The 17,027-nt window shown below is 43.9% G+C and overlaps 2 protein-coding genes across 2 annotated transcripts in view; one reads left to right on the top strand and one right to left on the bottom strand.

Moving 5' to 3' along the window:
* Nucleotides 1-17,027, bottom strand: part of LOC311488731 (uncharacterized protein) — a gene marked incomplete at its 3' end in the record, with an annotated part of 331,706 nt that overhangs the window by 147,240 nt on the left and 167,439 nt on the right. The window lies entirely within an intron of this gene.
* abcb6b (ATP binding cassette subfamily B member 6 (LAN blood group) b) lies at nucleotides 239-16,362 on the top strand (the record flags this gene model as incomplete). Its single annotated transcript, XM_084545555.1, has 19 exons — nucleotides 239-322; nucleotides 947-1,145; nucleotides 3,048-3,140; nucleotides 3,215-3,291; nucleotides 3,760-3,875; nucleotides 3,977-4,098; nucleotides 4,203-4,312; nucleotides 4,439-4,504; nucleotides 4,573-4,698; nucleotides 4,799-4,875; nucleotides 4,964-5,027; nucleotides 5,578-5,663; nucleotides 5,992-6,049; nucleotides 6,665-6,769; nucleotides 8,898-9,072; nucleotides 9,146-9,258; nucleotides 9,479-9,573; nucleotides 13,040-13,108; nucleotides 14,414-16,362. 19 exons carry the CDS (start codon nucleotides 239-241, stop codon nucleotides 14,526-14,528), a joined length of 1,950 nt encoding a protein of 649 aa, XP_084401681.1. The 3' UTR covers nucleotides 14,529-16,362.

Raw genomic sequence — 17,027 nt, 5'->3', positions numbered from 1 at the left:
GTCACATAACTAGCTCTGATTGGTTGATGCTTTCCAGTTTTTCCACTTATAAAGACATTAGTATAACTGACCTTAACAAACTGGTGAGTCAGTCACTGACAAACAAAGCTCCTGCTCTCAGGACAAAGAGAAACGCTGTCCACAGCTACTTTATCCTCAGAGCTCTGTGTTCAGCAGTAAACCATCACTGAGCTCCAGCTGATCAACCACAACCAGGAGTCAACTGGAGGCTGATCACATGGACGAGGAGAAGATGAAGAAGAAAACCAGAGGAAACCAGGGAGGAGGACGAGGAGGAGGAGGAGGAGGAGTCAACGTTGAGGTGAGTCACTCATTCATTCTGCTGTAACACCAACACTGTCAGAGTTAAACCCTCCATCTCTGCCCGAGGCTACGTTAGCATCTGCTAGCACAACACACCTCAATCACCAACTGAACTGTCAGCCCTGGTGTTGCATTATGGGTAATGCAGGCGCCAGGTTTTGACACATAATGAGAGTCAGGGCGTTTATTAAAGTGTGTTGTTGTTTGAACAACTAAAATATCTGGATGAGTTCCTGTCCCACCACGTCTGTTTCTGTAATCCTGGTTGGTTTCCTGATTTTACTGTGAAAGTTTCTCCCCTGGTGTTTTCATCTCTCGTTTACTTCCTGTCTGTGTGTCCGTGTCTCGTTTACTTCCTGTCTGTGTGTCCGTGTCTCGTTTTACTTCCTGTCTGTGTTTCCTGCACAGTCACTTTCCAATAAAACATTTTACACGAGAAAATTTAAACATTAGTTTTCATGTGTGAGGCTGTGAATCGTTTCATGTTCAGTAGAAAATAAAGGAGACAAGATATCCAGCTCATCAGATCAGAGTTTACTCAGATTAAATGATCAGTTTGAAGTGAAGTGTGAAGTCCAACAGAATCGTAACGTTGTGTGTTTGTGTGTTAACTCTTCCTCAGATCCAGCACTCCTCCTCCTCCTCCTCCTCCTCCTCCTCTTCATCCTGGCGAGGCTTTAGGAGGAAGCTGAGGCTCTTGTTGCCGTACGTCTGGCCCAAAGGCAGCGTGGCGCTGCAGGGACTGGTGCTGCTGTGTGTCGGCCTCCTGGCTGCAGAGCGGGTGGTCAACGTGCTGGTTCCAGTTTACTCCAAGAACATCGGTGAGATCCTTAGAAACTAAATCAGACACTGAAATAATAAATAATGATAAATAATGATAAATAATGATAAATAATAATAATCAGTCCTTTTAATGAAACATTAACTTGTCTTTATCAACCAGCATTAAACAGGTCTGGAGGTTCTACTGACTCTAACCTCTAGGTGGCAGTGTGCTCCCATCTTAGTTCTCATCTGCTTTTTATTTCCATACATATATTTAATTAAAACATGAGGTTTAATGAAAAGCAGGTCCTGAGGTCCAGTCACAGCAAAACAATAATAATAAAAAGAAACAGCCTGAATGAACCAGAGAATGAATAATGAATAAATAAACACTGGCCACTTTATTAGGAACGCTGGTGAAAACAGTCCTGCATTAGTTTCTTATACCTAGTGTACCTAATGGACTTACCAGTGACCTTTTACTTTAATCATTTGGTTCAAGTTAACGTCTGATTAATTTACATCAGTATCTTAGAGAAAGAGACAGTTTTCTGTTTTATCTTATTTATAAATGTCCTGCTCTAGTTCATTCTATATTTATTCTTAGAATCTCCTCACACACGTTTCTTTTTCTGTTTTCATTCTGTAGAACTATTGAACTGATACGTGTTCCTATTATTTTGACGTTGTAGTCAGTGAGCTAGGCTAAAAAACAGAAATGATTTTAATTATTGTGACCTCCTTTCTGACGCTGTTTCAACATCAACTTAACATTATGTCAACTCACTGGTGTACCTAATGAATTGGACATAATGTAGATGAGAACCCCCCCCCCCCCCCCCCCCCCGAGGTCTCCCTCCTGTTTTGTAGGCAGACCCAGAAGTCTCCACTTCAGAGGAAGTCAGCGTCCAGTTTGTCTTCAGCTTCTTTTCCTTTTCACCAAAGCGGCCGTTTGGCTTCTGGAGCGACATTAAAGCGGAGGCAGTGAGAACGAGGCCGAGCGCTGCTTTGTCAGCTGGGGGGGGTGGGGGGGCTGTTGTTGGAGGTCACCCCCCCTGCCAGTCATGCTTAGCCGGCATTAGAGGCCTCCTCCGTGGAGTTAACTCACTGCTTTTGTTTCTGGGGCCGAACCCCCCCCCCCCAGGCTGCAGGACCCCATGCCAAAGAACTGAACCCCCCCCACACACACCCACACACCCACACACCCACACACACACACACTGAAAACACCCACAAGAAAGTTTAACTACACACATCGTTTCTCCTCTTCTTTTTATCTAGTTATTTCCTATCTCTCTCTCTGTTGGGTGTTGGGATCTCCTCCTCCTCCTCCTCCTCCTCCTCCTCCTCCTTCATCCCTCCATCCCTCCATCCCTCCCTCTTTAGTGTCTCCTTCCTGATTCCCAGTGCTGCTATTGGATGGTAATGAATGTGAATGAGATTGTGTCTGGGGACAGAGAGGGGGGGGGGGGGGGTCACAAAACGTCCTGGAGTCAACTTTCATCATAATTCTGCTCATGAATCCAAACATCAGAGGGTCTGGGGCCATGTTGTCCTTCTGGGGGGGGACTCTTCTCCTGGGCCCCCAACATTATAAAGGTTACAACCTGTTCAGACCTGGTTTTAGGTTAAAGCAGAGAGAATCTGCCACAACAGAAAGTTACAGTTACTTTATCATCATGATTTAAAGACATGAGTTCACTATAAAACTGGATTTAGAGACTAGTCTAGTCTAGTCTGGACTGGTCTGGTCTGGTCTGGTCTAGTCTAGTCTAGTCTAGTCTAGTCTCGTCTCGTCTCGTCTCGTCTCGTCTAGTCTAGTCTAGTCTAGTCTAGTCTAGTCTAGTCTGGACTGGTCTGGTCTGGTCTGGTCTGGTTACCATTATGGTCATAGTCAGTTCATATTTAGTGATGCATTGAATCAGTCCAGAGACATCAGTGTCTTTCTGTGTCCTCAGTGAACCAGTTGTCCTCAGGAGACTCGTGGACGTCTCTGGCTTCCGTCGTCTCCATCTACTCTCTGCTCAAGTTCCTACAAGGAGGAGGCGCAGGTTGGAATCATGTCCTCAGCTTCCTTTCTCTTCTCTCTCCTCTTCCTCTCGTCACCTCCTCTTCCTCTTTGCAGGTACGTCTGGTTTCATCAGCAACCTCCGTCAGTTTCTGTGGATCAAGGTTCAGCAGTTCACCATCAGAGGAGTTCAGGTAACGTCACTTTAAATGATTCAGCTCATCTCGTCACTACACCACCCACGAGGAGGAGAAGGACTCCACCTATGAGGAGAAGAAGAAGAAGAACTCCACCTATGAGGAGAAGAAGAACTCCATCTATGAGGAGAAGAAGAAGAACTCCATCTATAATTAGAAGAAGAACACCACCCACGAGGAGGAGGAGAACTCCAACCATGAGGAGGAGAAGAACTCCATCTATGAGGAGATGAGGAATCCAGAATCCTAAATCCATTCTTCCTGTCCGCGGTTTCCTCCTCCTCCTCCTCCTCCTCCTCCTCCTCCTCCTCCTCCTCTTCTTCTTCTTCTTCTGTTCTATTTCCAGTAGATGTGAACGTCTTCATCAGTATAAACTTGTATCTGATCAGGTCATGTGACGTCTGTCTCTGCTAACAGTTCATCTCTGATCAGGATGATTGATCTCTCTCCCTCCTCTCTCTCCAGGTGCGTTTGTTTTCTCACCTGCACAGTTTGTCTCTTCGTTGGCACCTGGACAGACGCACTGGAGACGTCCTGAGGAGCATGGACCGCGGGACGTCCTCCATCAACAACCTGCTGAGGTGAGACAGGAGGAGACGGGAGGAGACGGGAGGAGACACGGAGCCTCCAACCATCCAGGGACCTGGTTCTAAATCAGACCTGTGGTTGTGTTTGTCTGCAGCTACTTCCTGTTCAGCATCCTCCCCACCATCTGTGACATCATCATCGCCATCGTCTACTTTGTCTCCTACTTCAACGTCTGGTTTGGACTCATTGTCTTCACCTGCATGGTCCTCTACCTCAGTGAGCATTCTAGCCTCCCAGCTAACCGTAGCTCAGAAGGCCTTTACTAAATACTCGTCCCTCTGGGTGGATGGACTGATGAAGCTCCTACTTCCTGTCTGCAGCCTGCACCGTCCTCATCACAGAGTGGAGGACCAAATACAGACGAGACATGAATGAGCAGGACAACAAGACCAAATCCAGAGCTGTGGACTCTCTGCTCAACTTTGAGACGGTTTGACAACAATCTGTTTATCAGCTGATTCAGTCTGTACCCTGTCCATCATGTGTCCACATGTTTAGATGGATCCTGGTGGAGGCGTCCATGTTGTCTCTAGTTTCTAGTTTTCTCCCCACTCAGGTCAAATGTTTCAACGCTGAGGATTATGAGGTCGGCTGCTTCCAGGAGAACATTCTGAAATATCAGGTAAGATTATTTAATAAATCCAGATAATTTAATCCAACACATCCACATCATTTAATCCCGTCCTGCAGCAGTGTGAGTGGAAGAGCTCAGCGTCTCTGGCTCTGCTGAACCAGACCCAGAACATCATTATTGGATTAGGACTACTGGCTGGATCGCTGCTCTGCGCTCATCTCGTCTCTGAGGGACACTTCCAGGTATGGAGGACATCTAACTGAGGGACAGTTCCAGGTTTAGAGGACATTTAATGTCCACCATCATGTCCACCAGCAGATGAATGTCTCCTCTGTCCCTCAGGTTGGAGACTACGTCCTGTTTGGGACATATGTCCTCCAGCTGTACACTCCTCTCAACTGGTTTGGAACCTACTACAGGTCAGAGTCCGGATGAATGAATGAGTTAAAACTGTCTGTCTGTATCACGTTGATGGTTCTGATGGTTCCCAGTTCACTTTGTGTTCAGACTGATCCAGAGTTCCTTTGTGGACATGGAGAAGATGCTGGAGCTGCTGTCAGAGCAGAGAGAGGTGACTGATTCACTGATTCACTGATTCATTACTGTTAATTAATGAGGACAGGCCTAACGAACCAACCCAGAGTCTCCTCTTTCTCCTGGACTCATCCTCTCATCACCAACAGATCAGAATAAACAGATCAGAGTTCAGGAGTTATACTGAATGATGGATGGATGATGGATGATGGATGGATGATTTGTCTTATGTAGGTTGTTGTAGTTTAAAGTCTGTATGTAGTAAATGTGTGTTGTTTTAGTCTGTGTGTTTGTGGGATCAGTGGTCTCCTCTCTCTCTAAAGCTCCTACATTCATTGATATGTTAAACACATGAATAAACACAAAGAACAACACAGCACCTCCTTCTCTGGCTGGAAGGAGGAGGAGGAGGAGAGAGGAGAGAGGAGAGAGGAAGTGGGAGAGAGGGTCTACAAGTCTAGACGAAGACGGTGATAAAATGTTCAGCTGGTTTTGATGAAAAGACAAAAATAAAATCCTCCTGTTTTCCTTGTCTCTGATTTCCTGGTCTCCTCCTCCTCCTCCTCCTCCTCCTCCTCCTCCTCCAGGTCCAGGATGTTGACGGCTGTCAGGACTTGGAGCTGACTTCAGGTCAGGTGGACTTTGACAGAGTTTCTTTCAGCTACGTCTCAGGGTTTGTAGATGTTCTGTCATTTGATCTGATTCCACTGAAGAGGCCTCGGGTACGGTGGCCCAGAGAGGTCAAGAAACCAACACATGATCTGCAAACACAACCTCAGAGACATGGAAACCAATACGATTATTTAAACTGAGAAGATAATAAGAACCAGAGGAATCATCATGTGATGTTCATGACTTATTCCGGTCTCCTGGAAACATTTTTGCAGCTCATGTGTTGTTAAACTGATGAAGACGTTCTCTTCACCTGCCGCTCCACTGTGGTTCTGAAAACAGAATATGGACAGAACTGAGGACATTGTTGTCTTTGTGTTTTTCTGCAGCACCGAGGTTCTCAGAGACGTGACGTTCAGAGTGGAGCCAGGACAGACAGTGGCTCTGGTTGGTCCTCCTTCTTTCTAAAAGACTTCCTGGTGGTGTTGGCTTTAAGACATCTGACCCAGAGACATAGTCTGTAGAACCAGTGGACACCATGACATCTCCTCAAAGCATGAGGAGCTCCCCCTGGTGGCTGGCTGCAGTATAGGCTCGTGTTCAAGCTTCAGCAAACTTCCAGAAAAGCCTCCGTAGCTTCTGTAGTGTGAGACGCTACGATACGTGTTCAGGTCAAGAACATAGAACATAGATTTCATTACTTTCTACTGTGATGTCATCGATTAGTCAGCATCATTTAAAAAAAACTCTAGAAGTGACATCAGCTCTGTGTAGAGTTAACATTTACAAATTAAATCCTTGGATCTAAATGTTGTTAGTAACTAGTGGAGGTAGAGCAGAGAGCATGGATGGACGGATCATCTAGAACCTGGATCCAGTTCTAGAACAACGGGAGGAGGAGGAGGAGGAGACATGGCGGCCATCTTGGTTCTCCAGTCTCTGGTTCAGAGGTTTCAGGCTGGTTAAATCAGTGTAACGTTTAATGTCCCAGATATTTAGCTCCACTTTCAGACCGGTCTGTCTTCTTCCATGTCAAGACTCAGTGGACGTTTTCTGGTGCAGGTGGGACCGTCTGGATCAGGAAAGACCTCCATCCTCCGTCTGCTGTTCAGATTCTACGACCCTCAGAGCGGCTGCATCCGCATCGACGGCCAGGACGTGTCCAAGGTGAATGTCCATCACGTCCATCACGTCCATCACGTCCTCGTCCTCCAGACTGGACGTGTTTAAGAAGACGTCAACAAAACGTCTTGATCAGTTTGAGCTGCAGATGTTTCCAGAGGATGAAGCCTTCATCTGTTCATCATCTCCTCAGTCTTAATCTGTTCAGAATGTTTAAACATTTATTCGTCACTTCCTGGAAACATTTCTGTCTGTTCAGTGTTTTGTCTTCTCTCAGCCTCCGTAGACGTCCACCTCTTAGTTGGTAAAAGATTCAAATTATCACCATTAATTAATTAATTACCGCGTCTACTCATCCTCATCTTCTTCACCATCTTCTTCTTCATTTTCTGCCCTACAGGTCCTATCAATGCCCCCTACAGTCTATATTATTCTCTGTTCTGTTCATCTCCTCCTAGTTTCCGTGTGTTTATCGTTCAGTTACAAACTTACGGTCATTAACACGTTATAACATTTTAATTATTAACCAGTTATTAACAGTTTATGATCCGTCTATGAGTGCAGTCAGAGTTAGCTACAGTTAGCTTAGCATAGCTGGATTATGTCTATGTCATTTATTCTAATGTCTGAACCAAGACATGATCTAAAAGATTCAGAGCTGCTCTCACTCTCACTCCTCTTCTTCTTCTTCTTCTCTTTTTATTCTCTCTCTCTCTCTCTGTGAATTAATCATAGTAAAAGTTTCCTGAATAATTCAGAGTCCAGACACCACATGTGTCTGTGGGCTCCTGTTTTTATTCAGTTCTGGGGACATTTCTTTTTCCAAAACTTTCTGACGGTTAAAACTTGTTCCTCCTCCTCCTCCTCCTCCTTCTTCACTCTCACCTGCTCTGAGAGAAGACCTGTCCCGTGTCCAGATGAAGATGATTACATGACGCTGGTTCCTCATTGGCTTTAATCACCTCACACATGTGCTCGTCTCTTTAATGACAGGACGTGGTCCCGTGTGGACCAGCTGGTCTCCTCATCTGTTCCACATGTTGCTGCCGTCGCTTCGTTAAATGTTGGACTCTGTAAATACTTTTTTAATGTGTCACTAACGTCTAACGTGTTAACAAATGGCTGAATGACGGAGCTTTGGTTCAAGATGGCCGACGTCCCAGAGGATCTCAGAGGATCAAGACTTTAGTCTCGTTCACATTTAAACTGATTCTCTTTTAGCTGACGTTACCGGCTCTGGTTTTACAACCGATTAATCCACTATGTCTGAGGAGTTACCATTAGCATCACCATTAGCATCACTATTGGCAACGTAATTAGCATCAGCATTAGCATCACCATTAGCATCTGCACTGTTGTCGTCATTAGCGTCACCATTAGCATCACTATTAGCATCACCATTAGCATCTGCACTGTTGTCGTCATTAGCATCACCATTAGCATCACAAATAGCATCACCATTAGCATCACAATTACCATCACAAATAGTATCACCATGAACATCACACTTTGCATCATAATTAATGTTACCGTTAGCATTATCATTGACATTGCCATTAGCTTCCCCGTTAGCGACACAGTGACTCCCAGGCTCTGACCACCAACCACAAACCAGGAATAGTCCAGATACTCAGCAGCTCAGTTTTAGTTTTAAGAAGTGTGTAACTTCTTCTTCTTCTTCATTTTTTTGTGAGAACGTAAAACCGTTCCAAATAAGCTGTAAAGGTTTGTCCACTTTCTGATCTGTGGTGATGTTTGTCCTTCCATGTGGCAGCCACATGTGTTGAAGCTGTTTTATGATTCATCAGCACAGAAACAACAGTTCACTTAGTCGCTCTGATGCATCTTCCTGTTTGTCAGGAAGGAGTTGTCAGACATCAGCCTCAGTAACAGCTGATTATAGAGCCAGGTTCTGTCCAAAGGTGCCCAAGTCTGCCTCCCATCACCTGGTAGTTGTCCTGAACAGCCTCATACTGAGACTGTTAAACCTTAACGTGTGAGAGAGTTTCCAGCTTGTTCCAAAGTATTAAATGTAATTTTATAAAGTATAGGGTGAATTAAACCATGTGTCATTCATGTGGACATGTGCTCCGTGAGGAGAGAGTTAACCTGGTTCATCATCAGTCGGCCATGTTTGTCATGTGTTGAGTAAAGTGATGTTCTGGTTCTTCAGGTGAGTCAGTCGTCTCTGAGGTCGTTCATCGGCGTGGTGCCGCAGGACGCCGTCCTCTTCAACGACACCGTCGCCAACAACATCCGCTACGGACGAGTCACGGCCGACCGCCGCCAGGTGGAGAGAGCCGCCATCGCTGCAGAGATCCACCAGAGGATCCTGGAGCTGCCACAGGGTCAGGATGATGAAGATGGTGATGATGATGAGGGTAACGGATGATGATGATGATGATGAAGGTGTCTGGTCAGGTTACGACACAGAGGTGGGGGAGCGAGGTCTGAAGCTGAGCGGTGGGGAGAAGCAGAGGGTGGCGATAGCTCGAAGCATCCTGAAAGATCCTAGGATCCTCCTGATGGACGAGGTGAGGACACGAGGACGAGGAGGACGAGGGGGACGAGGGGACACTTCCTGTCTGTGTTTAAAGATCTAACTGAAGCAGACAGAAAGAAAAGAGTATGACAACAAATAAGAAAGGAAGGGCAAGAATCAGGACATCCTCCATCCTGGTACCAGGATCTCCAGGTGGTGGTGGTTTCTCTCTAGAACATCCTCCATGTTGTTTCTTTCTAACTCTTCTTCAGGCCACTTCTTCTCTGGACACTCAGACCGAGAGGAGCATCCAGGCGTCTCTGGACCAGGTCTGCAGCACCAGGACCACGGTGGTGGTCGCCCACAGGTCAGTCATTCTTTCCTTCTTTGTCTCTTTCTTTCTCGTCTTCATTTCTTCCGTGACTAAACAACTTTTATCAGAGCAGACAGAGTCACGTCATTGAACATAATCTTCTTTCCTCCATGAAGAAGAAACCACATCTGATCAGCTGATGTAAAGACGATTCATTAATCTTCTTAATATCATCAATAACATCTGTGGACCTGTCGTCCTCCACTCAGCTTTTCATCTAATCTCTACGTCTCTCTGCTCTAATCCTGTTTTCCTTTCACCGTCTCTCTCCTTTTCTTTTCTCTCGTGATCATTTCATCAGAGATCATCAGTCAACAGTAAATACCAGTAAAGTTAATTCTATTCTCATCAGCTTCAGGTGCACTCTGTCTTTAGTAGTAAATATTAAACTGAGATGGTGAATGAAATTAAACATTTCCATCAAGCGCCAACGTCCTGTAGAGGCTCCATGGACCTCCACGTTAAAAAGAAATAAACAAGTTCATAAAACCTCTGAATGAACCACAAAGCTCCTAAAGCTGCAGTTCCTCTATCGTCCACTAGAGGTTCCACCTGTCAGTCTCCATGTTACACCAACGTGTTTCTGGTCTCTGGAGATAGTTCCTCTGTTCATGACCATAGTTTCTAGAACTCACCTGAGACTCTTGAGATCAGAATAATCTATATACTATAAATGATTTACCCTGGACGTCAAAGCAGCTAGCAGCAGGTCTATCAAGCTGTAACCAAGCTCCATCTATATTTACTCTGAGTCTGAATTTCTCCAGACAAGTCATCTGGTGACGGTTGAATGTATTAATGCTGCTCATTTTTCAGCCTCTTCCACTAATCTTTGAACAACAGCAGATGGAGTCTGGGATCAGGTCTGTTCATTGACTCAGTCATTCTTTCCTTAAGTCAAATTAAAACAGACAACAGGTCACCGTTCAGACTTTAAGGGTCGAGCTCAGATCCACCTTTCATCACATTTACTGATTGGATGGAGAGTGTTTGATCCTGGTGGTGAAACCAAACCATGGTCACCTTGTCATTTATGTATTGATTAAGTTTAATTAATCTCAGATTTCAACAAAGACTTAATCCTGGAAATTAAATTTGTATTCACCAGGAGAGAGATGGAAATATAAGAGGAGCATTAAATATCATTTTTCTGTCGGTCATTTTATTTTTCTATTTACGTTACATTGCCGTAAAAAACATGTTCAGAATAAGTTTATAGATTAAAATCATTAATCAATCACTTGACTCCAAGTTTTAAAAACAATTTTACGATAACTTAAGATTTTGGGAGATTAGCAATTTTGCTATGCTAACTAAAGTTACAGGGTGAGCTAGGAAATCACTGGGTTAGCTAGATAGCTTGAAAAAAATAATGTGTAAATGCTAACACAGAGCTAATGTAGCTAGCTAGCTAATGAAATTCATTCACTGACTAAAGTTCAACTGAAGGTCGGTTAGGACAACTACTTATTTAGTAGTTTTATTTTGTTGTTGTCATGGCAACTGTCCATGACTGTCACTTCCTGTTTTTATAACGTCAAGTAACTAGAACATACATCAGCATTATATCAAGTTCCTACCTTCTTAATACCTAAAATGTATGTAAGGTGTACTTTAGTCCCGCCCACTAACATGGGGGAGGGCGGGGCTTATGACCTATACTGCAGCCAGACACCAGGGATGCTACATGCTTTGACTTTACTTTAGAGGAGCTGCCATGGCGTCCTCTGGTTCTACAGACTATGGGTCCACCTTGTGTTGCCAGATACAGAAAAAAAAAGATGTAGAAAAAAGGAAAACAGCAAAAATATTAGATGTTTGATGATCCTACGCCAGCACAAACTTTGTTCACAGCTCTGTTTTTACCCATAAATAAAACTGAAAAGAATCTGGTTACACTGGGTCCAGTCAGACTTTCAGATGCTTTTATCCAGATGTGTCATGAATATTTAGCTTTATACTTTGCTGTGTTTCCAGTTTAAAACCAGGACGTGAATCATGAGTGTCCCGTCTGCATGTAAACACTCTGGATGTGTTCTTGTCGCTGAGAAGCCTCAATGACGTCTGCAGTCTCTGGGGAAAGATATTTCTACCTGTGACCGAGGGTTTCTATCAAATATTGAAGGTGGCCGTCCAAAGATAGCCAGAGTGGAGGATCTGCTTCCAGCTTAAAGAGAAACTCAGCAGTCTGGAGAGACGTGAGCAGAGCTCTGTCCTCTCTTTCTCTTCTGCATTCAGTTTTACGAGCGCTGGCGACGCGTCCTCCTCACGTCTGGAAGAAAAACTGTGAAAGTGAAAGAAAAATGTCAAATCTGTGCACCTTGAAATGTTTCATTCCTCTTATAGTCTCATCTCAGGTCCTGAGCTGAGAGCCATTTAGATCACTTAGCATGGCTTTAATCAGACTGTGGTCATAAATATTAACTTTAATAATTTACAGACAGGTTCATGCAGAGTTCTCCGACCCTGGAGCAAAACACTCGGCTGTGGGGGTGGGTTTGACTTAGACTACTGTCAGGGACGCAAGACCAGTTAAGTGGGGATGGCTGGAGGAAACTGGGACAAAAGAAAATGTTGATTTGTAGCATTAGCCCAAACCAGATTACCTACACATAAACCAGCTAATGTTAACCTAAAGTAGACAATGTTAGCCTAAACCAGCTATCATTAGCCTCAGCTACCCAATGTTAGCCTAAACCAGCTATCATTAGCCTCAACTACCCAATGTTAGCCTAAACCAGCTATCATTAGCCTCAACTACCCAATGTTAGCCTAAACCAGCTATAATATTGAGCTGACACAAGCTAACATTGGCCTAAACAACGCTATCAGAGCAGTCATAAATATTAACTTTAATAATTTACAGACAGGTTCATGCAGAGTTCTCCGACCCTGCAGCGAAACACTCAGCTATGTGGGGGTGGGTTTGACTTAGACCACTATCAGGCTCGAGACCAGTTAACTGAGGACAGCTGGTGAAAGTGGGGACAAAAGACAACAATGATTCATGGGTTTGTGGTTAAACAGAACATAAAAATATTGCTAATGTGAACAGAGCTAGCTCTCCTTCAATTTGAAAGACACACCCACTCCAAGCCGCTATCAGCATGGTGGATTTGGTGCTAAACCAGCTAACATTAGCTTAAACCAGCTAACTTTAACATAAACCAGCTATTGTTAACCCAAGTTAGCCATTGTTAGCCTAAAATCAGTTAATGTTAGCCTAAACCAGCTAATTTAACTATAAACCAGCTACTGTTAGCATAAACCCATTCTCTGGTTGTCTAGATTGATCCCAGATTGATCCAGGACTCATAACTCAACCATCTTCACGTCTCTAAAGCATTTGTGTGTCTTCCATGTCGTGATATAATATGATTATCAGCCGTTGTCTTTTATTTTGTGTCTCCTACATAAAGCAGAATATGATAATTAAAGCAGAATAATGTTGATGCTGCAGGTTGTCCACCATCGTTGGAGCAGACCAGATCCTGGTGGTTGACAGGGGACAGATCGCAGAGAGAGGACGGTGAGGACATGTCCATCTCTGAAGACATCTCTGTGTGTGTGTGTGTGTTACACCTGATTGATTGACTGACTGATTGATTGCGTCCTAAGTGCTTGCAAATTTGTTATCTGTAGATCAAAACCTCAGTGTGTTTGACCCTTAAACCTCCTGGTACCACCCTGACCTTTACCCTAAAACCAAGTCTTAACCCACAAACGCTGGTGTTGTGTCAAGGATCGGTCCACACAACTACACAAAGACAAGCACACACACACTGAGCTACTGATGCGTCCCGTCCTTTGATATTGGAGCTGCCCACGAAGACTTCCTTTCTCACACAGAGGACGACACCAGGGCTTCGATAAGAAGACCCTGACGGACGAGTCCATGGCTGACAGAGTCAACACATGCCGGCCGTCTCTCTGCCCTGCAGGCGTGTGCAGAGGAAACCATTCGTCTCTTGATTGACACTGTGATGTAAACACGGGCCACGCCACTTTAACCTCCGGTGTCAGATGTGCCACAAAGTGTTGGAGTGTATCGTGAGACCGAGACAGGAAGAGGCCTCATCCCGTCCTCAGGCCGATTCCTTCCACCGGCCCAGACTTAGCTTTAACTGTGGCTTTATCTTCTGACACACTTTTGCTAGTTTTCGTCGACGCTTGTATTTTGAATCATTTTGCAGCCGCCGTCGTCTTTGTGCACGGTTGCCATGGCTACAGGTGTTCTTCTGGTCTATGGGGATGGTGATGAGAAGGCTCAGTGCTAAGGCTAACACAGAGTCAAACATTATCGTGATTAGTCTAACATGGTGACTAACATTAGCATGCTAAAGCTAACATATTGTTAAACATGAGCTTGCTATTGTTCTACAGGAGGTTTCACATGAATCCATTTTTATATATTTAGTCAGTAAAATAGTTTCTATTTGGTATCACCATGGGATGAATTATCTACCAGCATCCATGTGAAGTACAGACAGACGTCGTGTGTTTGCTCTTTATTTAGAGACGTCTCAGCATCACTGTGATCGTTTTGGTGTTCTTCCTCCCCCCCCCCCCCCCCACCTCTCTCTCTGTCTGGCGGCTCAGACACTAACAGACTAGTGGTTTTATTAATTCATAGTAAAGTTGGTTCAAGTCTGCAGGAGGATTTCAGACAGCTCAACTTTGTTCTTAAAGCAGTTCGTCACCAGTGACCCTCCAACATCCTAACAGTTCATTTTCTCTAACTTTAGATGTTTGTTATTTAATTATCAGTTCATTTTATATTTACGTATTTAAGGGATCAATGAATGAATTAATCTCTTCTTCTTCTTGTGTTCAGTCATGAGGAGCTTCTGGCTCGTGGAGGCCTCTACGCAGCCATGTGGACCAAACAGCAGAAGAGTCTCGACTCACCAACAGAAACACAGACGGACGCCGTCAGTCCAGACGCCTGATGCTGGACTCAGTCTGGACACTTTCTGAAGCATTTTGTTCTGCAGGAGGTTTTACTGAATCAGCTGGAAGCTAAATGTTTTGAAGCTCAACGCTGCGTCAAGATTCACCAGGTTCACCAACTAATTTAAGTTGAATACAAGGTCACAGACACATTCTGAATAAATACATTATTATTTATCAATGATGTCAATGTTCTTAATAAAAGTTAGCGTTAGTTTAAGCAAGCTAATCTCAGTCACAGTCACAGATGTTTGTTAACTAAGCTAACCAAGGTGTTGTTAGTCACTATGTTAGCCTGAGCAAGCTAATATTAGTCACTGTGCTTGGCATTCAAGTGGTAACATCAACCATAAGCCGTTGCTAATATTTAGCATACTAGAAGTCACTGAGGCTAGCAGTTAGCACGCTAATGACTGTGTAACTTAATGTAGGAAATGTAAAGGCATATTGATGGATAAGTACATCTTGAACATCAACATTGTTGATGGTTGCCTTCTTGTTAAAGGGAGCTATTTTGCCACCATCATCTTAGGAGGTTTCTGTGTTCTGGAAAACATCTGGATTTGGTATTGAACTTATTCTGGACCTGATTCTCTGGACATTATTTGGAGTTCAGGTGTGAGAACGGATTAAGCTAAAGCTAAAGCTAAAGCTCCTCTCTCCTCCAGAAGAGGCTTCCTGAGCAGTCCTTAAAAGCTGAGACGATTGTGTTACTCAGGTTGTTTTGGTAAAAACATCCTGGATGGGCTGAAGGTGCCGGTGTCAAGGGCTGTTGTTTGGAGTAAAACTATACGAGCAGCCTGAGGCCAGAGAGACAGATGGAGATGATGTTTCAGGCGTCTTGTTAGAAAGGAAATCCTCTAAAACAACAACTGTTCATGGTGCAGAACCTGAATGTGTCTTTCAGACCATGAACCTCATTATGGAAGTGGAACGGATATTTAGTTTTTGTGATTTATGATTTAATTTAGAGTCTTCTACAGTTGTTATACTGATGTCCTGGACTTTTGTTTTGAACCAAATCATAAAAATCAGTGATGAGGTCCTTGGTCTTCTTTGGTCTTGAAGTAGTTCTCCTTTGAGGTGTATCTGAGCTAGCTCTTCTTCTATAAGAAAATACTTTCAACATTGGATGAACCCACTCCACCTGGTTTCTAAACCAGCTAACTAGCAATCATTGGCCTAAATAATGTTAGACTAGCTAATGTTGCATAAACTCCTTTCCTCGTATAAACCAATTCTGTGGTCGTCTGTGTGTTTGTAGCTGACAGTTGTATTTTAGAAGTGAAGACTCTGGTGAGACGTCTTCTAGAAACTAAAAGTCTCGTCTTCATACAGGAACATGTGCTGGTTGATCTTACAGATGCAGAAAGTTCTTCAGGTCAGACAAACATCACATCACTGGTTTCTAAAAGCGCTTTATTGACTACATGTTGTGATCTGTAGCATGCAGCTAGTTTACATCTCTGTACAGATCCTAACACAAACGGTGAACATGTCAACTCTGTTGTCTAAATGAGTTCAGGTCAACAACACAAACCTGTACAAACACTGACAGAAGTCACAGAGTAGGATGAAGAGGTGAGGACAGGGGTTAGTGCTGTACATCGCATGTTTAATGTGTCCTTGTGAGTGTAGCAGGGACGTCTCAGTGCTTCATATCTAAATCATGAACCGATCTCTGTCGTCCTTCACATGGAACGTCCACCTCTAAAAGCTCTTCACACATCTCTCTGAACCCACGTCCAACACCTGGATGTAATTCAGTCGTTAAATCAATGCTGTTATAAAATGTTTAAAATTAAACAAAAATAAACTTGGTTTGTCTCCACAGGACACAAGTCAGACTTCCAGTGTTGTGTGTATGAACCTAAACCAGCTGATGTCAACCTAAATGGTTAGCCTAAACCACCTAATATTAGTTACTAAACTGGCTAACCTTAGCCTGAACCGACAAACATTAGCCAAACACTGGCTGACGTAGTCTCAACAACTTTAGCTTAAAGTGGCTAATGTTAACCTAAACTAGCCAACGTTAGCTTGAGCCAGCTAATATTGGTCTTAACTAACATTAGTCTTGGCCATTTGCCAGTTCATTAGGTACACTAGTGATGAGACCCAACTTGATTCCATACAGTAAAAGACTAAATGCAACACAACACGACACGATAATCTAAGACCAGTGCTTGATTATATAAATCGTTTTACAGTGAACTCATGTCGTTTAATGTTTTCATGTTTAGTTTTCGCTCTCCAACTAATACACAGTTCATAAAACTGAAAACTATTAGGATCCTGACGTCTTTTAGCAAAATCATTTAAACTTTTCAGAGCCTCGTTCAGACCATTAACGTCCGTCCTGGTCAACCTGGTCTCACCTGGTCTCACCTGTCCATCCACCTGGTCTTAATCTAAATGTGTCTCCACATGCGTCCCCAGCCAGCACTTGAGATCTGATCTCAGTTTGTGTGTCTGTAAATCAGCAGCGCCATCATGTG

The sequence above is a fragment of the Chelon labrosus genome (genome assembly GCF_963514085.1).
Source record: "Chelon labrosus genome assembly, chromosome: 5".
Classification (NCBI taxonomy): Eukaryota; Metazoa; Chordata; class Actinopteri; order Mugiliformes; family Mugilidae; genus Chelon; species Chelon labrosus.
This window is presented reverse-complemented; position numbering and strand designations above follow the sequence as displayed.